This window comes from Mustelus asterias, unplaced genomic scaffold (assembly GCF_964213995.1).
Source record: "Mustelus asterias unplaced genomic scaffold, sMusAst1.hap1.1 HAP1_SCAFFOLD_35, whole genome shotgun sequence".
Classification (NCBI taxonomy): domain Eukaryota; kingdom Metazoa; phylum Chordata; class Chondrichthyes; order Carcharhiniformes; family Triakidae; genus Mustelus; species Mustelus asterias.
Window position 1 is genome coordinate 5,268,089 of NW_027590117.1, and position 24,796 is coordinate 5,292,884.

At 46.3% G+C, this 24,796-nt stretch overlaps 3 protein-coding genes and 2 non-coding genes across 5 annotated transcripts; 3 read left to right on the forward strand and 2 right to left on the reverse strand.

The window, feature by feature from the left end:
- Window positions 1-2,590: 2,590 nt before the first annotated feature.
- Window positions 2,591-3,188, forward strand: LOC144482322 (histone H2A-like). Its single transcript, XM_078201491.1, has one exon. It carries the CDS (start codon window positions 2,748-2,750, stop codon window positions 3,186-3,188), a length of 441 nt encoding a protein of 146 aa, XP_078057617.1. The 5' UTR covers window positions 2,591-2,747.
- A 772-nt stretch (window positions 3,189-3,960) lies between these two features.
- On the reverse strand, window positions 3,961-4,371 carry LOC144482257 (histone H3). The gene has a single exon (XM_078201445.1). It carries the CDS (start codon window positions 4,369-4,371, stop codon window positions 3,961-3,963), a length of 411 nt encoding a protein of 136 aa, XP_078057571.1.
- Window positions 4,372-5,700: 1,329 nt separating this feature from the next.
- LOC144482258 (histone H4) lies at window positions 5,701-6,012 on the reverse strand. The gene has a single exon (XM_078201446.1). The coding sequence runs from the start codon at window positions 6,010-6,012 to the stop codon at window positions 5,701-5,703; it is 312 nt and encodes a 103-aa protein (XP_078057572.1).
- A 615-nt stretch (window positions 6,013-6,627) lies between these two features.
- trnal-cag (transfer RNA leucine (anticodon CAG)) lies at window positions 6,628-6,710 on the forward strand. Its single transcript has one exon. It is a non-coding gene; the product is annotated as a tRNA-Leu (tRNA).
- An 11,152-nt stretch (window positions 6,711-17,862) lies between these two features.
- trnag-ucc (transfer RNA glycine (anticodon UCC)) lies at window positions 17,863-17,934 on the forward strand. The gene has a single exon. It is a non-coding gene; the product is annotated as a tRNA-Gly (tRNA).
- The last annotated feature ends 6,862 nt before the right edge of the window (window positions 17,935-24,796 follow it).

Consider the following 24,796-nt stretch of genomic DNA (forward strand, 5'->3'; position numbering starts at 1 on the left):
TGCCTTTCCGCAGCCGTTAAACTATCCTTGATTAACAATGCCACTCCTCCACCTCTTTTACCAGCTTCCCTACACTTAGTGAAACATCTATACCCCGGAACATCCAGCAACCATTCCTGTCCTTGTTCTACCCACGTCTCCGTAATGGCCACAACATCGTAGTCCCAAGTACCAATCCACGCCCCAAGTTCATCTACCTTGTTCTGGATGCTCCTTGCATTGAAGTAGACACACTTCAACTCACCTTCCTGTCTACCGGTACCCACCCTTGACCCTGACACCTTCCCCAATACCTCACCACCCTCACTGACTTCTGGACTACAACTCCTTTTCCCACTCCCCTGACAAATTAGTTTAAACCCCCCTGAAGAGCCGTAACAAATTTCCCTCCCAGGATATTGGTGCCCCTCTGGTTCAGGTGCACCCTGTCCTGTTTGTACAGGTCCCACCTTCCCCAGAATGTGTTCCAATTATCCACGTATCTGAAACCCTCCCTCCTACACCATCCCTGCAAACACATGTTTAACTGCACTCTCTCCCTGTTCCTCAACTCGCTATCACGTGGCACCGGCAATGTACCAGAGATGACCACATGTTTTGTCTTGGCTCTCAGCTTCCAGCCCAGCTCCAGAAATTCCTGCTTTAAATCCCTGTCCCTTCTCTTACCTATGTCATTGGTACCAATGGTACTTGTGACTGTTTCCCCTCCCCCTTCAGAATCCGGAAAACACGGTCTGTGACGTCACGGACCTTGGCATCCGGTAGGCAACATACCATCCGTGAGTGTCTTTTGCTGCCACAGAACCTCCTATCTATCCCTCTAACTAACGAGTCCCCAATTACTATAGCCCTCCCGCTCTGCCCCTTACCCTCCCGAGCCACAGAGACGGACACAGTGCTGGAGATCCTCTCACTGCGGCTCACCACTGGTATGTCATCCCCCTCAACCGTATCCAAAGTGGAATACTTGTTGCTAAGGGGTACGACCACCGGGGATCCCTGCACGGACTGCTTTCTCCCAGCCCCTCTCACCGTCACCCATCTGTTTTCATTCTAACAGTTTATCTCTCTGCACCCTATCAAATCATTCACTGTAAACATCTCACTCACCACCACTTAATCTTCCATGTTCAGGTTATTACAGGACTAGTCTTTGCAATCTGTCCTCATCATTTGAGTCTGGCATCACTGGTGAAATTCTGCTGCTCCCACTCCAAGGCCAATCTAATCTTCCTGGGATGAACACAGTGATCTAAATGGGGTCTGAACAGAGTTTTCTGCAACTGTAACACAAATTCCAATCCTTCATAGACTATTAGCTTTATTACTTCACCTTCCTGTTAATGATATCTGTACACTGGGGGAGGTGATGGCCGAGTGGTATTATCACTATGCTATTAATCCAGAAACTCAGCTAATGTTCTGGGGACCCGGGTTCAAATCCTGCCACGGCAGTTTATGGAATTTAAATTTGATAAAAAAATATCTGGAATTAAGAATCTACTGATGACCGTGAAGCTATTGTCGATTGTCAGAAAATCCTATCTGGTTCACTTCCTTTCGGGAGGAAATCTGCCGTCCTGACCCGGTATGGCCGTCATGTGACTCCAGAGCCACAGCACTGTGGTTGACTCTCAACTGTCCTCTGAACAAGGGCAACTCAGGATGTGCATTAAATGCTGGCCAGTCAGCGATGCCCATGTCCCACAAATGAATTTTTAAAAAACACGGCCCTCTGTTCGTCTGCAGTTTCCTCCATCTCGCCACAAACATAACCACTCTGCTCGATTACATCACGAGGACGTTTCAAACTAAATGTGTTCCCAAGGATAATCTGTTTCTGTCACTATGAACTTTTCTCGTTGTTCTTTCAGCCGGTGTAAATCCAGAGAATGGAAGGGATGGAGGGAAAAATCTTTCCCGAATCCTATTTGGTCATCATTCCAATAACATTTGGGTGAGGAAATCTAATCGTCAGTCTCTGTGAAAAGCTGTATCCGGCACCTTCCTATTCGATGGTTAGAATGTAAAATGGAATAACTTCGACTGCTGTTTGTGTCTCCTGCCCTGTAAACCAAACACTGACCCAGAATTCACTCACTGCCTTCGCTTTGTGCTGAAAACTGTTATTATTCTGTTGTTTTCACAGTTCCAAAATGACCCCATTCGCGGCTGTTTTTCACGGTAACGGTCCCTTCTCTCAATTCCTGAAATGTTCATTGATTCATCATTTTATTCACAGTAATTCTCCGCAGGGTAACATTCCGGAGTGGGATTATTACAGAGCGGAATAAGGACAGTGTGCGGACTCGATCCGGCTCCCTGTTTCCTGTGAAGGAGAGTGGGTTCTGATTGAAGACGAAACGGAGTGTTTTCCTTCTGGGAATGCTGTGAACAGGGATTGATTCCCGCCCGGAACAGTTAGAAAGCGTTAGGAGAATGAAGCACATTGAAAGAAAATGTTAAAGCCGCGCCTGCGATTGGTGACAGGAAGAGCTGAATAAAAGCAAATCAATAGAAGGGATTTGAAATCTCTGACTAAGGGCGACATTGATTTGAATTCGCTCCTTTCCCACAATGAAATTGGCGGGCTTTTGGAAATGGACAAATTCTCTGCTTCTGCCGGTTGTTGTGGGGAAATCCCGCCCTCTTCTGTTTCCAGTGAGCTGATTGGTGAAGAATATAGGCAAATGAGGTGAATAGAGCAGCGGCCAATCAGAGGAGCTGTCAGTTTATAAGAACAGTCAATGCTGGAGAAATTGCTGATTCTTTGTGAAAGTGTTTGTGAGATTGTGCAGATGTCTGGAAGAGGAAAGGGCGGCGGGAAAGCTCGGGCCAAGGCCAAGTCTCGCTCCTCCCGGGCTGGACTGCAGTTCCCGGTGGGCCGTGTTCATAGGCTCCTGAGAAAGGGCAACTATGCTGAGCGTGTGGGTGCCGGAGCCCCGGTCTATCTGGCTGTTGTGCTCGAGTATCTGACCGCTGAAATCCTGGAGCTGGCCGGGAACGCGGCCCGGGACAACAAGAAGACCCGCATCATCCCCAGACACCTGCAGCTGGCCGTCCGCAACGACGAGGAGCTCAACAAGCTGCTGGGAGGAGTGACCATCGCTCAGGGCGGGGTGCTGCCTAATATCCAGGCCGTGCTGCTGCCCAAGAAAAGCAGCGCTGGGGCCGCGAAGAGCAAGTGAAGCGCCCATTCTTTAATCTGATAACCCAAAGGCTCTTTTCAGAGCCACTCATTATATCTGAAAAAGGGCGACCTGGTGTCTATCGGTCAGTTTCTGCACTGCTATTCACAGCACAGCTGTTTCCCGCTTTGTTCTATCAATCCGTACTATTGACACATACAGCATTTTAATGCAAGTTGCTGCTGTTTATTGGGGAAACTATCCCAGTGAACATAAATGATCCTATTTCAAATATAATTGCTTTAAAATGTGATAATCTGCGAGGACATTCATCTGCAGCCCATCGGTCTTCAAAGTCAGTCACTATCTGGAAAAGTGTTAATTATTGTCCATGCGAATGTGCAAGCGTTTCTGCAATGGCTATATCTGTGTGAGTGGGCTCCTGTTTGAGACATGCTTCATATTCTGAACCTAATTGACGCAATTTTCAACACTCGCTGCGACTCGAAACATGTGCGGAGAAAGTGGATTTGCGGAATTATTGCTCGGAAACTGAAATGATCGCAGGTTTAATAAAACCACTTTAAAATTGAATTGCGGTAGAATTGTTAACGGCATCGTTTTTACTCCAACCATCAAAGGATTGGAGATATGAATGACCTCAATGCAACGGAGAGTTAATTGCAACATTGAGGTTTCAGTACTGGAGTCCTGGGAATATTCTGTCCTGGGAATTCAAACACTAGAATCGTTAACAGGAGATCGCAGCTCTTTCATTTGCCGATTTGGTGGCTCTTAAAAGAGCCGTTGTTGTACGTGGTGAAGTCGGGGTTTAGGCGCGTTCCCCGCGGATGCGGCGGGCCAGCTGGATGTCTTTGGGCATGATGGTGACTCGCTTGGCGTGGATGGCGCACAGGTTGGTGTCCTCAAAGAGCCCCACCAGGTAAGCCTCGCTGGCCTCCTGCAGGGCCATGACGGCCGAGCTCTGGAAGCGCAGGTCTGTCTTGAAGTCCTGAGCGATCTCTCGCACCAGGCGCTGGAAGGGCAGTTTGCGGATCAGCAGCTCGGTGGATTTCTGGTAGCGGCGGATCTCCCTCAGAGCCACAGTGCCGGGTCTGTAACGATGAGGCTTCTTCACTCCGCCCGTGGCTGGAGCGCTCTTCCGGGCCGCTTTAGTAGCCAGCTGTTTGCGAGGAGCTTTCCCTCCGGTCGATTTGCGCGCTGTCTGCTTGGTCCTGGCCATTTTCTGAGCGGATTCAGCACAATCTCTGAGACGCAAATTGTCTGTCCTGCATCCGCCTTCTTAAACTCTGTGAGGAACCGCCCCCAGCGGGAATTGGCCCAGGAAGTTTCAATCAAACTCTGACCAGGGAATTAATGTCTGTAACTCAGGTTATGATTGGTTCAGTTGTTTTGTTAACCGCGCCTTTCAGAAATTGGGCCGTTTTCGATGCAGGAAATAGCCGTCTGTATAAAAGACTTTATCCCGTCCTTATTAAAACAAACATTACTCGAAATATTGAAGATTTGAAGTCTATCTCCCTGCACTTGGTGCTTTAGACCCTTTCCCCGCTCTCTGGGCTGTTCATTCCCAGAATCTCCCGCTGTTCCACTCGATCCCTGTCCCTTTCCTCTCCAGCCCATTCAGATTTCCCCTCTCCTGCCGCTTGTAACATTCGCCGCCGTTTCCGGGGGAAAGGATCAGAAATGCTTCTCTGTGTCTCCCTGAAGCCGGTGTGAAAGGGGTTGAGTCTGTTGTTTGTCACAGAGAGTGACTTCATATTTGTTCCGTTTGACATTACTGAATAGAGCCGTTTGCCGCCCGTGGCGGACAAATGTTCAGAAATGAAACCTCTTTGTAAACTAATCTTACAGCAGAATATTAATTGAGAATCTATTTTTAATAAGTTAAGAATTTGTCTCAATTCCCTTTCCCGCGCTGAAATTGGCGGCATTTCCCCCAATTCAAAATTTCTGCTGGTTGACAGTTGAAGCCAATGATTGGCTCAATGTTCACATTCGATGCTCTGCGATTGGTTCAGAGCTGCGAATGCGGAGAGGATGGCCAATCAGAAGCAGGCTAGGGTTGGAGCGGCTCAAATTGCGGGTTTGTGAATGACTGAGCGGAAACTGATCAGTTTCACAAAGCCTGTCAGTTTCAGTGCAGGAAACAACCGTCTGGGGGCAAATAGCATCACAACTGGGACTGGTTCCAGTGAACGATTCACCGGCTGCTGCTACTAAACTCCGCTATTCCAGAGAAAGCTTTGATAAACTCTATCCAAACACTGGGTGATTAAACAGGAGTGATGTGGCGTTTCACTGAGGGCACATGTCAACTGGGGGCTGCTTCGACAATACACTAAATTTCAAAAACAATCCGCATCGCTGCTCCAAATGAAATGTTAAATTCGTTGATTCCCGCACTGTAACCTAAACAAAACAAACATGCATCTCAAACACTGAACAGCCTATCCAAGCCCCCGTCCCCAGGTCACTGCTCTCTCTGTGAAGCGGTGAGTGGCCCTTAAAAGAGCCTTTGTTGTGTGTTCGGTAGGAAGGATGCAGTTGTTCAGCCGCCGAATCCATAGAGAGTGCGGCCCTGGCGTTTCAGAGCGTACACCACATCCATGGCAGTGACCGTCTTGCGCTTGGCGTGTTCAGTGTAGGTGACCGCATCCCTGATCACATTCTCCAGGAAAACCTTCAGCACCCCGCGAGTCTCCTCATAGATCAAACCCGAGATCCGCTTGACACCGCCACGGCGAGCCAGGCGGCGGATTGCTGGCTTGGTGATGCCCTGGATATTATCACGGAGCACTTTGCGGTGCCGCTTTGCTCCGCCTTTACCCAGTCCTTTGCCTCCTTTCCCTCTGCCAGACATGATGATTCTTCACTCAGATCTCTGCACAATATGAGAGGAACTCTTTCAGGCTCCTTTTATACAGCCCGCCCCGACCTGACTGAGAAAGGCGGAGTGAGAGCAGAGAGGGGAGGAGACAGAGTGAAGATTAAACACAGAGCGGGGAGGGAGGAGAGAGCCGGACTGACACACACACACAGAACGGCCCCTGATCTTTCAGCTCCACCTCCAGTTTCTGCAACCGCCAATTTCAACCCGTTTATTAACAATGGAAGCGAAACACAGCTCCCCACACAAAACCTTCCAGAGCCGCCCTTCACACACAAGAGTTTCTACAAACCCGGAGCTTTGAAATATGGAATCAAAACAGAAAATGCTGCAAATAATTAGCAGCTCCGGCAGCTTTTGTGAAGAGAGAGAGAGACAGAGTTAACGTTTCGGGTCGTGACTTTGTTCTTTTGTGTTTTTAGACCTGGTCCCGTAATAATTCCCAGTCAGTCATATTCCGACCAAAACACAGTCGATTCTATGGCCAGAATCTTCCTCCGGAACATCCTCACACACATCTGCTTCTCGCTGTTTGCAAACACTTTATTGAAGCTGTTTCGGGCAATCTCCTGTGTTAAAATTAAGGGAGTCAGGATGGCCGAGCGGTCTAAGGCGCTGCGTTCAGGTCGCTGTCTCCTCTGGAGGCGTGGGTTCAAATCCCACTCCTGACATTGATTTTTGGCTAAGAATTGCCGTCTCAGAGCGCCTGGGTTCGATTCCCGGCTGAGGTCTCTGTCTGTGTGGAGTTTGCACATTCTCCCCGGGCTTCCTCCGGCTTCCTCCGGTTTCCTCCCGCACACCAAAGTGCCTGTCAGGTTGATTGGCCATGCTAAATTGCACCCGAGTGTCCGGTCAATAAATAGGGTAATGGGGATCCGGACTGGGTGGGATTGAGGTCGGTTCAGACTCGATGGGACGATTGGCCTCCTTCTGCACTGCAGGGATTCGATTAAAAATTAGGCTGCAATGCGGTATTTAGCCGCCAGTGTTACTGTCTCACACTGAATCTAACAGACATCTTTATTATGAGAGAAAGTGGCGATTGAACAAATGTGAAATTCAAATGAAATTCAGCCTCTGCTGTGTTTTGCTTTAGTCTGAATTTGAAATGATCTCTATTGAGAATGAGCCGGGCCGCGGGACAGGAATCATTTTCTTGCGGGATCAGCTCTTTCCTGAGAGATGTGGGTGGCTCTGAGAAGAGCCTTTGGGTTCAGAGGTTTACAATTTGCTCGGGTTCTTTCACTTCTTTCCTGACGCTTTCTTCGCTTTTGCTGCTTTCACTTTGGGTTTGGCTTTCGATTTAGTCACTTTTTTGACAGACTTTCCGCCCGTCACCTTCTTCACAGGAGACTTTTTCTTCAGGGCTGCTTTCTTCACCACCTTTTTTGGAGTTGCCGCCTTTTTGCTGCATGTTTTCTTCACTGTTGATTTCTTCACTGGAGTTCTCTTTGCTGCGGGTTTCTTGGCTGCGGGTTTCTTGGCTGCTGCTTTATTTGTTGTCACCTTCTTGGCCGCTGTTTTCTTTACTAAAGATTTCTTGGCTGTTGGTGTCTTCACCTTCTTTCCCATTTTCCCCGGGCTTTCCTTCTTAGAACATAGAACATAGAACAGTACAGCACAGAACAGGCCCTTCGGCCCACGATGTTGTGCCGACCTTCATCTGAAACCAAGCTCAGGCTATCCCACTCCCTACCATCCTGTTGTGCTCCATGTGCCTATCCAATAACCGCTTAAATGTTCCTAAAGTGTCTGACTCCACTATCACTGCAGGCAGTCCATTCCACACCCCAACCACTCTCTGCGTGAAGAACCTACCTCTGATATCCTTCCTATATCTCCCACCATGAACCCTATAGTTATGCCCCCTTGTAATAGCTCCATCCAGCCGAGGAAATAGTCTTTGAACGTTCACTCGATCTATCCCCTTCATCATTTTATAAACCTCTATTAAGTCTCCCCTCAATCTCCTCCTCTCCAGAGAGAACAGCCCCAGCTCCCTCAACCTTTCCTCATAAGACCGACACTCCAAACCAGGCAGCATCCTGGTAAATCTCCTCTGCACTCTCTCCAGCGCTTCCACATCCTTCTTATAGTGAGGTGACCAGAACTGCACGCAATATTCCAAATGCGGTCTCACCAAGGTCCTGTACAGTTGCAGCATAACCCCACGGCTCTTAAACTCCAACCCCCTGTTAATAAAAGCTAACACACTATATGCCTTCTTCACAGCTCTATCCACTTGAGTGGCAACCTTTAGAGATCTGTGGATATGGACCCCAAGATCTCTCTGTTCCTCCACAGTCTTCAGAACCCTACCTTTGACCCTGTAATCCACATTTAAATTTGTCCGACCAAAATGAATCACCTCACATTTATCAGGGTTAAACTCCATTTGCCATTTTTCAGCCCAGCTTTGCATCCTATCTATGTCTCTTTGCAGCCTACAACACCCCTCCACCTCATCCACTACTCCACCAATCTTGGTGTCATCAGCAAATTTACTGATCCACCCTTCAGCCCTCTCCTCTAAGTCATTAATAAAAATCACAAAGAGCAGAGGACCAAGCACCGATCCCTGCGGCACTCCGCTAGCAACCTGCCTCCAGTCCGAAAATTTTCCATCCACCACCACCCTCTGTCTTCGATCAGATAGCCAGTTACCTATCCAATCGGCCAACTTTCCCTCTATCCCACACCTCCTTACTTTCATCATAAGCCGACCATGGGGGACCTTATCAAACGCCTTACTAAAATCCATGTATATGACATCAACCGCCCTACCTTCATCAACACACCTAGTTACCTCCTCAAAAAATTCTATCAAATTTGTGAGGCACGATTTGCCCTTCACAAATCCGTGCTGACTATCCCGGATTAATCCGCATCTTTCTAAATGGTCGTAAATCCCATCCCTAAGGACCTTTTCCATCAATTTACCAACCACCGAAGTCAGACTAACCGGTCTATAATTACCAGGGTCATTTCTATTCCCTTTCTTAAACAGAGGAACAACATTTGCCACTCTCCAGTCCTCTGGCACCATCCCCGTGGACAGCGAGGACCCAAAGATCAAAGCCAAAGGCTCTGCAATCTCATCCCTCGCCTCCCAAAGAATCCTAGGATACATTTCATCAGGCCCAGGGGACTTATCGACCTTCAGTTTATTCAAAACTGCCAATACATCCTCCCTCCGAACATCTATTTCCTCCAGCCTATTAGCCTGTAACACCTTCTCTTCCTGAAAAACATGGCCCCTCTCCTTGGTGAACACTGAAGAAAAGTATTCATTCATCACCTCGCCTATCTCTACTGATTCCATACACAAGTTCCCACCACTGTCCTTGACCGGCCCTAACCTCACCCAGGTCATTCTTTTATTCCTCACATAAGAGTAAAAAGCCTTGGGGTTTTCCTTGATCCGACCCGCCAAGGACTTCTCATGTCCCCTCCTAGCTCTCCTCAGCCCCTTTTTCAGCTCATTCCTTGCTAACTTGTAACCCTCAATCGAGCCATCTGAACCTTGTTTCCTCATCCCTACATAAGCTTCCCTCTTCCTTTTCACAAGACATTCCACCTCTTTTGTGAACCACGGTTCCCTCACTCGACCATTTCTTCCCTGCCTGACAGGGACATACCTATCATGGACACCCAGTATTTGTTCCTTGAAAAAGTTCCACTTTTCATCAGTGCCTTTCCCTGACAGTTTCTGTTCCCATCTTATGCCCCCTAATTCTTGCCTAATCGCATCATAATTACCTCTCCCCCAATTGTAAGCCTTGCCCTGCCGTCCGGCCCTATCCCTCTCCATTGCAATAACAAAAGACACCGAATTGTGGTCACTATCTCCAAAGTTCGCTCCCACAACCAAATCTAACACTTGGCCCGGTTCATTTCCCAGTACCAAATCCAATGTGGCCTCAGCCCTTGTCGGCCTATCCACATATTGTGTCAGGAAACCCTCCTGCACACACTGCACAAAAAGTGCCCCATCCAAACTATTTGACCTACAAAGGTTCCAATCAATATTTGGAAAGTTAAAGTCCCCCATGACAACTACCCTGTGACCCCCACACGTATCCATAATCTGCTTAGCAATTTCTTCCTCCACATCTCTATTACTATTTGGGGGCCTATAGTAAACTCCTAACAACGTGACCGCTCCTTTCCTGTTTCTAACTGCAGCCCATATTACCTCAGTGTGCATATCCCCCTCAAAGTGCTTTTCCGCAGCCGTTAAACTATCCTTGATTAACAATGCTACTCCTCCACCTCTTTTACCAGCTTCCCTACACTTACTGAAACATCTATACCCCGGAACGTCCAACAACCATTCCTGTCCTTGTTCTACCCACGTCTCCGTAATGGCCACAACATCGTAGTCCCAAGTAGCAATCCATGCCCCAAGTTCATCCACCTTGTTCCGGATGCTCCTTGCATTGAAGTAGACACACTTCAACCCATCTTCCTGTCTACCGGTACCCACCCTTGACCTTGATACCTTCCCCAATACCTCACCACCCTCAACACTGACTTCTGGACTACAACTCCTTTTCCCACTCCCCTGACAAATTAGTTTAAATCCCCCTGAAGAGCCGTAGCAAATTTCCCTCCCAGGATATTGGTGCCCCTCTGGTTCAGGTGCACCCCGTCCTGTTTGTAGAGGTCCCACCGTCCCCAGAACGTGTTCCAATGATCCACGTATTTGAAACCCTCCCTCCTGCACCATCCCTGCAACCACATGTTTAAGTGCACTCTCTCCCTGTTCCTCAACTCGCTATCACGTGGCACCGGTAGCGTACCAGAGATGACCACATGTTTTGTCTTTGCTCTCAGCTTCCAGCCCAGCTCCCGAAATTCCTGTTTTAAATCCCCGTCCCCTCTCCTACCTATGTCGTTGGTACCAATGTGTACCACGACTTGTGACTGTTTCCCCTCCCCCTTAAGAATCCGGAAAACACGGTCCGAGACGTCACGGACCCTGGCATCCGGTAGGCAACAAACCATCCTCGAGTCTCTTTTGCTGCCACAGAACCTCCTATCTATCCCTCTAACTAACGAGTCCCCAATAACTATTGTCCTCCCGCTCTCCTCCTTACCCTCCTGAGCCACAGGGACGGACTCAGTGCCGGAGATCCTCTCACTGCGGCTCACCACTGGTATGTCGTCCCCCTCAACCGTATCCAAAGCGGAATACTTATTGCTAAGGGGAACGACCACCGGGGATCCCTGCACCGACTGCTTCTTCCCAGCCCCTCTCACCGTCACCCATCTATTTTCATTTCGCGGAGTAACTGTATCCCTGAAGCTTCTGTCTATGGCCATCTCTGCATCCCTAATGATCCTAAGTTCCTCCAACTCCAGCTCCAGTTCCCTTACACGGTTTTGGAGGAGCTGCAGATGGATACACTTCTCACAGGTATAATCAGCAGGGACACTGACGTCGTCCCTCACCTCGAACATAGTGCAAGAGGAACATTGCACTGCCTTCACACCCATCCCCTCTAGATACCTTGCCAGTACCAGGTAGAAACAGCAAAGAATGAATTAACTCGCCCTTTCTGCCTAAGCCCTGTGAGCCAAAGCCCTACAGCTTTCACTCTGCCTCCTGCTCACTCTGCTGCCCGCTAACGACACTGCCCGCTCAAAAGTGCGGCCTACTTTTAAACCCTCCAAAAACCTTCCTAGACTCCTGCTGGGCCCACTTCCTGTTTTTTAAAAAAAAACCTCCGATTTTTTACACAAATTTAACTTAAAATAAATAAATAAATGTAGTGGACACACCAACTGCCTTCTCCTCAGCCTGGTCCTGTGGAACTTCTTAGCGAGTTTGAAGGAGCCGGAGGCGCCCTGTCCCTTTGTCTGCACCAGAGACCCTGTCTCCACCTTCCTCTTGATCGTTAACCTGATCTGGGAGACGCGCTTCCCCACATCCACTCCGCTGCCAGCCAAAGCTTTCTTTATCGCGGCCAGGGACATCCCCTTGCGATCGCGGCATCCCGCCACAACATTGAGGATCTGCTCGCCCAACTTGGGACCGGCTGCCGCAGGTCGGGGAGCCGCCTTCTTCTTCCTGGGAGACTTCACTTGAGCGGGAGCGGCTGGAGGAGCCGTTTCGGCGGCTGCAGTTTCAGTCATATCCGAGAGTGTGTGGAAAATCCTGTGTGAGTCAGAACTGGATCCGAAATGAACCCAGTGGTGGCGGCACAGAGCAACTTAAAGGCAGAGAGCGGACGGAGCAGAGACAAGCTGCTGTCAGCTCCCGGCTCCTCCAACCTCTCTGTGTTTCTCTCTCCGCACAAACTCTCCCATTGCAATGAAATTCCACCTCTCCAGAGATCCAGCTCACATCCTTCATGTCTCTGACACACGAATGTTTGCTGTTGAAAAGGTTTCACTCGAACTGAGTACTCCGTTTTCCACTGAAACCCGTTTTACTGCTGCACTGATCGCGCTCTCACACGCGATAGCTGACATGTTCTCTACTTTTCCACTGAATTCTTCAATTTAGCGAAACAATTGCCTTGAAATCTAACTTTGGGGCTCAGCAGGGGGATTAAGGGAATCTTTGATTGGAAAATTGTTTTATTTTACACAAGAGAGACTCGGAGATCTCATGATCAGAACAGACACACAAACACAGTTGGATTAGTCTGACTCCCCCGTCCCTTTCATACACTCTCTCTTACACAATATTCACATCTACACATTCACAGGACAAAACTTTCACCAAAGGTAAGGTCCCAGGACGGAATTTCTCCTCCTTTTAGCCTTTCCTCTGTATTCCGGGGGGTTCGTTAGAGTTTTTCACCTCAGTAACTGTTAAACACTATGAAGCCCCCTCCCTGCAGATTGTCTTTGAATTAATTCATGGAATGTGAGTGTCGCTGTCTGGGTCAGCATTTATTGCCCATCCCTAATTGCCCTTGGGAAGGTGGTGGTGAGCTGCCTTCTGGAACCGCTGCAGTCCATGTGGTGTACGGCCACATTTGTTCACCAGATTCGCGGCAACAGCCAATTATATCTGTTTTTTTTTCAGTTATTATAGCGATTGCAGACATGATTGTGTTTCTTTAGGGCGAAGGACAAATTATCTGCTCTCGGAGTCTCTCAATTTTCCTGTTTTATTTGTTTCTCTTGCACGGACAGGTAACAGTAAATCACAACCTCAACAACCAGTGACAGCCAGTTAAATAATCATCCCCCACTCGCTGATAATGGAGTTTCTGACAGTGGCAGACATGTTCTGACCATCCTCCAATTGGGCCCGAAGGTAACTAGATTCAGTGTCAGAGCTGGACTTTCTTACTGAGGGGGTGGCAGAGCCAGGTGAGTGATGGTGGTGACTGTGCGAACATTTGACCAAGGGTCAGTTCCTGGCCATCACAGTGGTAATTCATTTAATTATCTATCGCAGGTCAGAACAGTAGGTGGGCACTCCTAAAATAAAATTCACTAAAAATTCTCATCATCGCTGTGTTTCTAATGGAAAATCCACATTCAATTTGCTTTCAGCTGAAACGTTGTTCAAATGAAAGAAAAGGCCTCAAAACTAATCAATGAGTTCTCAGTCAGAAACAATTGTAAAACGAAAGGTGGGCTAAACTGTCCAGAAAAACGAGACAAGCCTAGTTCAATTTACAAACTGTGCTGTGGACACATCTGGTGTTTGATGAAATCAGCAACTCAGGAAGTTCCTTAATTATAACTAATGAAAATAACGGTTGTTTAAGCAGAGTGAGCGATGGTGGTAAAGGAGTGAGCATAGCTGCCTTCCAAGCAGATGACCCAGGTTTGATTTTTGGCCAACGCATTGGTCATTTATTTCGAACCTTATCCGCGGCCTCTTGTGTTTTAAACTGAGTGGACAAAAACAGGGCAAACGAAACATTTGACAAGAATGAAATAAAATGCAGATAGCTTTTTCATTTTTTGTTCGGACATAATTATTTATTGATGAAAAATATTGGAAGAGAAAAACAAGTCTCTGACCGAATAAATGAATTTTCAGCCAGACACAAAGACTCAAAGTAAAAGTAGAAGAACAAATTTCAGCTCCCACACTGTGTGCTGTGCAATCCTGGTGCCTGATTAAGTTAATGTGAACGTTACTGAGGTGGTTACATTATTCAGACAAATAAGAGCTGCCAAAAGATAAAATACTGGAAAATCTCAGCAGGTCTGACAGCATCTGTAAAGAAAGAAAAGAGCTGACATTTCGAGTCCAGATGACTCTTTGTCAAAGCTTTGACAATGGATCGTCTGGACTCGAAACATCAGCTCTTTTCTCTCCTTACAGATGCTGCCAGACTTGCTGAGATTTTCCAGCATTTTCTCTTTTGGTTTCAGACTCCAGCATCCGCAGTGATTTGCTTTCATTCTTTAAAGAAGCAGCTGCTGTGGCTGCTTGGTCAAGGCGTTGGATTTGAAACCCAATGGGAGTTTCTCCATGCAGATTCGAACCCTGCTGGCAGCAAATGTGATTGGAAATGTTTGCTTTAGGCAGCCACAGAATTGCAAATCCTATTTTTTTGGAATGACTTCTTTGGATCTCCAGCATGCTTTCAGCTACATAACAGGAAGGTGAGCTTGGAAAGGACACTTGAGTGTCCTCAGTCTGGCAAGGACAAGATAGGCCGAATGGGTTCCTTCGGTGCTGTTACATTTCTCTGGTTCTTTCTAAGGTCATGATGTGGAGATGCCGGCGTTGGACTGGGGTGAACACAGTAAGAGTTTTAACAACACCAGGTTAAAGTCCAACAGGTTTATTTGGTAGCAAATACCATTAGCTTTCGGAGCGCTGCTCCTTTGTCAGATGGAGTGGAAATGTGCTCTCAAACAGGGCACAGAGACACAAAATCAAGTTACAGAATACTGATTAGAATGTGAATCCCTACAGCCAACCAGATCTTTAAACCTGTTGGACTTTAACCTGGTGTTGTTTAAACTCTTACTCTTTCTAAGGTGCCATGAGGAAAATCAAAGCATGAGCAGAGTGACAAAGGCATCAACAGGGGCACAAGGACAAAACAAGGTCTCATGTCAGAGGAAGGTTTTTATAAATGGCACACAGAACATAAGAAATACATTTATTTAATTGAGCTGGACCCTGAAAGATGAAACAAACTTCGAACCAATCAGTGCCTGTCTGAGAACTGGCAAGGAATATGGCTCACATTGATCCGGTTCGTGTGAATTTTTTTAGAGAATAAAAGAATCATACAGTACAGAAGAGGCTCTTCGGCCCATCGAGTCTGCTCTGACACGGAAGAAGCATCTGACCTCCAATCGAATCGCATCTACCAGCACTTGACCCATGGACCTGAATGTTATGATATGCCAATTGCTGAACACATACTTTTAAAGGATGTGAGGCAACTTGCCTCTATCATCCTCCAAGGCAGCGCATTCCAGACCATCACTTCCCTTGGGTAAAAATGTTTTTCCGCACATCCACCCTAAACTTCCTGCCCCTCACATTGAACCTATGTCCTCTTTTTACTGACCCTTCAACCAAGGGGAACAGCTGCTTCCTGTCCACTCTGTCGATGCCCTCATAATTTTGTACACCTCGATCAGGTCCCCCCTCAGTATTCTCTGCTCTAAAGAAAACAATCCAAGCCTCCCCAATCTCCCATCAGAACTTACATGTTCCATCCCAGACAGCATCATGGTGAATTTCCTCTGCATCCCCTCCAGTGCAATCACATCCTTGCTACCTTGTGCCGACCAAAACTGCACACAGTACTCTAGCTGTGGCCTCAGCAAAGTTCTATGCAATTCCAACATGACATTTTATTGCAATCGATGCCCCGATTGTTAAAGGCAAGTGCCCCATATGTTTTTTTTTCACCATCCTACTAACATACCCTTCTACCTTCAGAGATTATGGACAAACACGCCAATGTCCCTTTATTCCACAGAACTTCCAAGTGCCCTGCCCTTCATTGAATACTTCCTTGCCAAATTATTCCTTCCAAAGTGTGTTACCTCACATCTTTCGGGGTTAAATTCCATCTGCCACTTATCTGCCCGTTTGACTATCCTGTCTATATCTTCTTGCAGACTAAGAAACTCAGCCTCCCTTTCACCACCCAGCCAATCTATATGCCATCCGCAAAGTCACTCATCCTACCCCGTCATTTTTTAGGAGGCATGGTTAGTATGTTTGCAAACGACACCAAGATTGGTGGCAGAGTGGACAGTGAAGAAGGTTACCTCGGATTGCAGTGGGATCTTGATCAATTGAGTCAGTGGGCCGATGAACGGCAGATGGAATTTGATTTAGATAAATGTAAGGTGATGTATTTTGGTGGATTAAACCACGGCAGGACCTATTCAGTTCATGGTAAGACATTGGGGTGAGTTATAAAACAAAGAGATCTCGGGGTACAGGTTCATAACTCCTTGAAAGTGGAGTCACATGTGGACAGGGTGGTGAAGAAGGCATTTGACATGCTTGGTTTCAGTGGTCAGAACATTGAACACGGGGGTTGGGACATCTTGTGAAATTGTACAAGACATTCATAAGGCCACACTTGGAATACTGTGTAGAGTTCTGGTCACCCTATTATCGGAAGGATATTAATAAACTAGAAAGAGTGCAGAAAAGATTTATTAGGATGCCACCAGGATTTGATGGTTTGAGTTATAAGGAGGGGCTGGATAGACTGGAACTTTTTTTCCCCTGGAGCGCAGGAGACCTCGAGGTGACATAAAGAGGCCTATATCATAATGAGGAAATAGATAAGGTAGATAGTCAACAGCTTTTTCCCGCAATAAGGGAGTCTAAAACTGGAGAACATAGGTTTAAGATGAGAGGGGAGGGATACAAAAGGGTCCAGAAGGGCAATTTATTTCACACAGAGTGGTGTGTGGAACGAGTTGCCAGAGGTAGTAGAGACGGGTACAATTTTGTCTTTTAAAAGGAATTTAGACAATTACATGGGTAAGATGGATATAGAGGGATATGGACCAAACACGGGCAATAGGGACGAACTTAATGGTAAAATTTGGGCGGCATGGACATGTTGTGCCAAAGGGCTTTTTTCCATGCTGTGAACCTCTATGACGAGATTTATTGACACAAACAGCAAATCCAAATTATTGGTCCCTGCTGCCATCTCCTGGCTGAACGCAAGTTGTGCAACAAGGCCACGATTCAAACAAACCTTCACAGATTGGAGTGAAATTACATCAACATGGTCCTTACCGATTAACATGATTGCAAAACATGATATTAATCAAATTCCATGTCCCAAGGATCTGCTTTCTGATTGGGCGACCCTGCTCACCCCGATCTATCGGAAAGTGTAAAACTCCCAGAACGGGAATGTCGGTTACAGAATTCTCTCAGCTGTGATTTCTCTGCCACTTCATTGCTTCGTTCTATAAATACAGAGGGGGTGACAGAGCCAGGTGGTGTTGTGGTGACTGTGCGAGCATTTGACCAAGGGTCAGTTCCTGACCTTCAGAGTGTTGACTTATTTAATTAGCTATTTCTGGTCAGAACAGAAGGGGGACAGTTCTAAAAAAAATCAGCAAATATTCTCATCATCCATGTGTTTCTGACATAAAATCCAGCTTCAATTTCCGTTCAGTGGAAACTTTGTTCAAATGAAAGAACAGGCCGCAAATCTAATCAGAGTTATCAGTCAGAAGCAATCGCAAAAAGGTGGCTAAAACTGTCCAGAAAAATGAGACAAGCCAAGTTCAGGTAAAAAAAAAATGTCCCAAGGACATACCTTCTGTCTGCTGAAATCAGAAGCTAAGGTAGTTTTGTAATTATAACTAATGAAAATAACAGTTACATGAGGGGAGCGAGCGGTGGTGGTATAGTGGTGAGCATAGCTGCCTTCCAAGCAGTTGACCCGGGTTCGATTCCCGGCCATCGCATTGTGTATTGGACATTATCAGCGCCCTCATGTGGTTTAAACGCAACATTTGACTGCAATGAAATAAAGTGGACTTAATGTTTTCGTTTTATTTTTCGGATGCAGAATTCGGGTTCAACTTGATTTTAATGAAAGGTTACTGAAAAAGAACAACAAGTCTCTGAACTAGTGAATGAGTTCTGGATCAGAGACAAAGATACAAATTAAAAGGAGACGAACAAATTTCTGCTCACCCGCTGTGCCCTGCATCATTCTGGTGCCTGATAAAGGTCTGTGAACGTTGCTAAGTCGGTTACATCTTCAACAGCAAATAAGCAGCTGCGATGGCCGAGTGGTTAAGGCGTTGAGAAATCCAATGGGGTTTCCCCGCGCAGGTTCGAGCCTGAGAATGCACAGAGCGAGAGGAAAGCCTGTCCTGGGAGCTGTCAATCTGAAACCCAATGGGGTTTCCCCGCGCAGGTTCGAGCCCTGCTCGCAGCGGGTGTGATTTGAAATGTTTACTCCGCTGCTACAGGGCAGCCACTGACTCGAAGAAGGCTTGCAAATATTTGGCATTATTTGGATCTCCATCATGCATTCAACTGCATGGCTCCGGGCTGAGTGCAGGAAGATGGGCTTGGAAAGGACATATTATTTTGTAAATTGAATTTGTGTCTTTATATGCCCTGTTCGTGAATAGAACTCCCACTCACCTGATAAAGGAGCTGCAAGCGCTCTGAAAGCTAGTGGCTTTTGCTACCAAATAAACCTCGGCCTTTTGGCTAAGATCAAGTGTATGGACGGCAGCCCATGGTCGGCCGCACTTGGTCGAGGTCATTAGGTTACGCTGAGGCTTCATATGTTTCATATGAAGCAATTTTTAAAAGCGGCATCTCGGCCTTTTGGCTAAGGTGCAAATGAGCTCAGGTCTTGGAGGAGGAACCTCCCCCTTCTCCAATCAGCTTGGCTCATGTAGATCAGGCCCAGGACAGGGTGGTTTGGTCGCTCGTCCTGTCTTGTCAACCTGGATCTGAAATGTCTCAACTTGTTGAGACTCTGAATTGGATTTGATTTGATTGAATTGGAAAAGTATAAAAAAAAACCTGTTGGACTTTAACCTGGTGTTGTGAGATTTCTTGCTGTGTCCTTGGACTGGCATGGCAGGATAGGTTCAATGGCTTCCTTCTGTGCTGTTATTTTTCTATAATTCTTCCTATGGTTCGATGAGAAAATTCATAACATTAACATGTTTTTTTAAAGCAGCATCAAGGCACAAAGACAAAACACGGTCTCATGTCAGAGGAAGATTCTTATGCAATGGCATAAGAATGCACACAGAGCATTAAATAATCAGAATACATTGAATGAATATTTCAAAATGCTGCTTCGATGATATCACATCATGTTCATTCAAACACATTGCAACAAGCTGGTCATTACTGGGCGTTCTGTATTCTTGGTTATAACAGTTTGGGAATGGAAGGAGCAGGTTCACATCTGCACATTGACAGGATCAAACTGTCTCAGATTGACAGCTCCCAGGACAGGCTTTCCTCTCGCTCTGTGCTGTGGATTCTCAGGGATTAGTTGGAGTTTCCCGGCTCAGTAACTGTAAAAGCCTCTGAGGCCGGTGCTGCTCCCCAGATTCAGGGGGCTGCAGCCAATCAGAGCTGTGCTTCATTTAACCTAGAACTGGTTGAAATGATGATATTGTTCACAAGCTGAATTCTATTTGATCAGATGAAGGTACAGATTGTGTGCACTCAGTCACTAAACAACAATATCCTGCCTTCACATAGAGTCGATGAGAGTGGTTGGAGGGAGAGACAGAGACAGAGTGAGTTAGGGCGGCGAGACACAGACTGCCAGACAATGTCTCAGTGACAGAAATCTTTGTAAATTCCAGTTTTAGCCAGAAAGATTCTCTTGGAGAAACAGAAGCTGCAGTATCAGTTCTCACTGATATTGTGGAAGAGACACATTATTAATCCCACACTCAGGAACAGTGCTGCCTTTTCACAGAAGAGATGGGGAGAGACAAAATAAACTGAATGGTCCAGGTCGAAACAGTGTGCAGGCTCAGAGGGAGATATTTGAAAGTGAGATAGTTTCGGACAGTCGTTCGCAAAGTGGATGGGATCCTTGGCTTCACAAATGGAAGCACTGAGTGTCCATTGGATCCCTCATAATCCATTGTGAGAAAGGAGGCCATTTGCCCATTGCATCTGCACTGACTCGCTGGAAGAACATCTTTTCCCATGGCTAACCCTCTTAACCTACACATCTTGGGTCATTAAGGGGCAATATATCATGTCTAATCTATTTATTCTGCACATCTTTAGTCTTTGGGAGGAAACTGGAGCACCTGGGGAAAACCCATGCAGATACAGGGAGAATGTGCAAACTCCACACAGTCAGCCATGGAGGAATTGAGCATGGGTCTCTGGCGCTGTGAAGCAGCAGCGCTAACCAGTGCCACTCTGCTGGTGTAACTTTAACAATCCAATTCCTTTCTGAATGCCTCACTTGAAGCAGCATCACCACATTGTCAGACAATACATCCCAGAGCTGAACTACTGGCTGTGGGAAAGGGTTTTCTCATTATGCTTCAATCACTAACGAAGGGTCAGTAAATTGGTCCACGGGGGTGAAAGGGTTTCATATGATGTGACCCTTCGTAAACTGGGTCTGTATTCTCTGTGATTCACAAGCATGAGAGGCAAAACATTAAAACATACAAGATTCTGAAGGGGTTTGATTTTGTGGACATTGGGAGATTGCGGAAGCTGGCTCAGTGTAAGGATCAGATCATTTCACACTGACATGAGAATACATTTCTGCACTCATTGGGTTGTGATCCTTTGACATGCTCCATTGTTGAATACACTAGTGGTGGCACAGTGGTTAGCATTGCTGCCTCAAAGCACCAGGGAACCGGGTTCAATTCCACCTTGGCTGATTGCCTGTATAATGTTTGCATGTCCTCCCCATGTTTGCGATTCCTTCCATTCTCCAAATGTTAGGTGGATTGACCATGCTAAACTGCCTGTTAGTGTCCCAAATATATTGGTTCGGGGGATTAGCAGAATATGTGGGGTTACCGGGATAGGTTCTGGGTGGGATGCTCTGTCAGAGAGTCAGTGCAGATTCAATGGACCAAATGGCCTCCATCTACACTGCAGGTTATGACAGTCTATGACAATTAAGGCTGAGATAGACAAATTTTGGTTTCTCAGGGAATCAAGGGAGTGAGGAGTAAAGTGCAGTTCAATCCCAAGATCTGAAACTCTTTAAGCAGCTGGAATGCCCACATCTGGAGTCTGCATCCACAGTTTGGAACCCACACTTTCAAAAAGATATACAGCTGATAGAAAGAGTGGAAAGCTGTGTAACCAGGAAAATGGAAGGCATGAGGGGAATACTTTATGAGGGATTAGGAATTATTGGATTGCAACCTTTCAAGAGGCTGATTTATGGTTTAGTTCAAATTTATAAATTAGTACATAACCTTATTACCCAAGCTTGAAAAGTTCTTTATTCGGAGTTACCATAGTTTTGGTGATCGTCAGTATAAACTACAGAAATTTGATTCACATCTTAATAGTCACAGTTTGTTTTCTCCCCAATAGAATTGTTGATATTTCAAATGATTTTGTTGGGAATGCTGAAAATGTAGTGACTTTAAGAAAACTTGTCAGAAACATAGTGTGATTTCTATCTATGTATTGTCTGATGATGTTGCTGTTCTTGTTTTAATATTGTGCCGATGTGCTTTGCACTGTATGGCAATAAAGATACAGAAATCAAAATTGTTTTGAATGGTTTAACATTATTGATGAGCCATATAGTAAATGTCTGCCCTTATTTCCTGTGTTCTTGTGACTGGACAAGACACAAGCATGGAAACTGAGGGGAAAAAAAGGGTGGAAATTGCAGAGGCAATGTTTAAAAGTTTTCTATCCGAGCTAGTTATATGGGTGGTGCCAGAGGACTGGAGAATTGCAAATGGTAAACACACTTCTTCAGAAAAGGCTGTGAGGATAAGGCAACTAAATCCAATCAGTTTAACCTCAGCAACGAGGTTAAACTGGTTTGAGGTTTAATCTCCAAACACTGGAGATTAAATTAACACTCACTTGTGCTAATGTACATTAAGGAAAACACATACATAATTATTAAAGGGGGATCATATTTAACTTGCTTCAGATTTTAATGAGGGTAACAGAAAAGTTTGATGAGGGTAATGTGGTTAATGTGAACATGGACTGCCAAAAAACATTTTATAAATAAAGGGGCACACAGCAAACTTGTGGTAAAATTTGGAGCTGATAGAATAAAAGGGACAGCAGCAACATGGATAGGAAACTGACTGAGTGACAGGAAACACAGCAGTGGGAAATGTTTTTATTTGGAATGGAGGTCGGTTAAAGTGGGATTCCAGGAGGGTTGGTGTGAGGAATACTGCTCTTCCTGACGCATATTAGAGACATTGGCAATGCTGCACAAAGCACATATTCAAACTGTGGTAATTACACAATGTGGAGTGCCGGCGTTGGGGTAATCACAGTAAGAGTTTTAACAACACCAGGTTAAAGTCCAACAGGTTTATTTGGTAGCAAATGCAATTAGCTTTCGGAGCGCTGCTCCTTCGTCAGATGGAGTGGATATCTGCTCTCAAACAGGGCATACAGAGACACAAAATCAAGTTACAGAATACTGATTAGAATGTAAATCTCTCCAGCCAACCAGGTCTTAAAGATACAGACAATGTGAGTGGAGGGAGCATTAAACACAGGTTAAAGAGATGTGCATTGTCTGCAGACAGGACAGCCAGTGAGATTCTGCAAGTCCAGGAGGCAAGCTGTGGGGGTCACTGATAGTGTGACATAAATCCAAGATCCCGGTTTAGGCCGTCCTCATGTGTACGGAACTTGGCTATCAGTTTCTGCTCAGTGACTCTGCGCTGTCGTGTGTCGTGAAGACCGCCTTGGAGAACGCTTACCCGAAGATCAGAAGGTGAATGCCCGTGACCACTGAAGTGTTCCCCCACAGGAAGAGAACAGTCTTGCCTGGTGATTGTCGAGCGGTGTTCATTCATCCGTTGTCGTAGCATCTGCATGGTTTCCCCAATGTACCATGCCTCGGGACATCCTTTCCTGCAATGTATCAGGTAGACAACGCTGGCCGAGTTGCAAGAGTAGGTACCGTGTACTTGGTAGACGGTGTACTCACGTGAGATGATGGCATCCGTGTCGATAATCCAGGACGTCTTGCAGAGGTTGCTGTGGCAGGGTTGTGTGGTGTCGTGGTCAATGTTCTCCTGAAGGCTGGGTAGTTTGCTGCGGACAATGGTCTGTTTGAGGTTGTGCGGTTGTTTGAAGGCAAGAAGTGGGGGTGTGGGGATGGCCTTGGCGAGATGTTCGTCTTGATCAATGACATGTTGAAGGCTCCGGAGGAGATGCCGTAACTTCTCCGCTCCGGGGAAGTACTGGACGACGGAGGATACTCTGTCCACCGTGTCTCGTGTTTGTCTTCTGAGGAGGTTGGTGAGGTTTTTAATTCCCATATACACAGGGTCTGCTCAGATGAGGAGGATCGCAACGGACACCTCCAGACGCTGAAAGATGCCCTCACAAGAACAGGATATGGCGCTCGACTCATCGATCGACAGTTCCAACGCGCCACAGCGAAAAACCGCACCGACCTCCTCAGAAGACAAACATGGGACACGGTGGACAGAGTATCCTTCATCATCTAGTACTTCCTGTCAGTGGCTGACTTTAATCTTCCTGTGGATTCGGACAATCAAGTTTGCAGAGGTAGCCATGAGGAAGAATTCAGAGTGCATTCGGCACAGTTTCCATGAAGAATATTTTGTGAATCCAAGCAGAAATCAGGCCAGTTTGAATATTGTAATGTGTAATGAGACAGTTTTCATAAACACTCAGAGTAAAAGCTCCGCTGGGAAACAGTGACCTTAACATGGTGGAATTTAGCATTCAGTTTGAGAGTGCAAACTTGGGTCAGAAGCAACTGTGTTCAACGTAAATAAGGGTAATTGCAAAAGAATGAGAGCAGAGATGGCGAGACTGGACTGCAAAAGATATTTAGCAGAAAAGACGATCGATCAGCAATGACATACATTATGAAAATAGTTTTTGACTCACAAAAAACACTCAGTGTGTTTCTGGAGTCACTTTGTGCAGATTATGTCATGGTCAAGTTCTGCCTTTCCAGCATCTCTCCAAGAATGTGGGAGTGTGTCTATCAAGGGCTAAAACAATTGTAATTTCCTTTTTTTAAACTTGATCGGCAAAAGATTCCCACAGCTACTGTAACTAGCTCTCTAAGGAGAGTCACCCTTAGATTCATCGTTACTCCCGCTTTTATAGATTTGTGAAACTGCAATATTGTTTGCATATATCAAGATGATCTCTATATAAGAAAATCAGAATATTTACAGAATGTTTTAATGGCAAGTTGCTTCTCCTTGCTTTATTTACATAAGCAAGTTGCTCTTCTGTGAAGATATAGGTCTACATGGCTTATTCTACCTTGGGGACATGGTGGCACAGTGGTTAGCACTGCTACGCCTCAGCACCAGGGACCCGGGTTCAATTCCAGTCTTGGGTGACTGTGTTGACATTTGCATGTTCTCTCCGTGTCTGCATGAGTTTCCTCTGGGTGCTCTGATTTCCTCCCACAGTTCAAAGATGTGCCATGCTAAATTGCCCCCTAGTGCCAGGGGGACAAGCAGGGTTAACTTACGGGGATAGGGCCTGGCTGGGATTGTTGTCGATGCAGGCTCAATGGGCCAAATGGCCTCCTTTAGCACTACAGGGAATCTTATTCTGAATCTTATGTCTCTTTGCCCTCCACTTCTT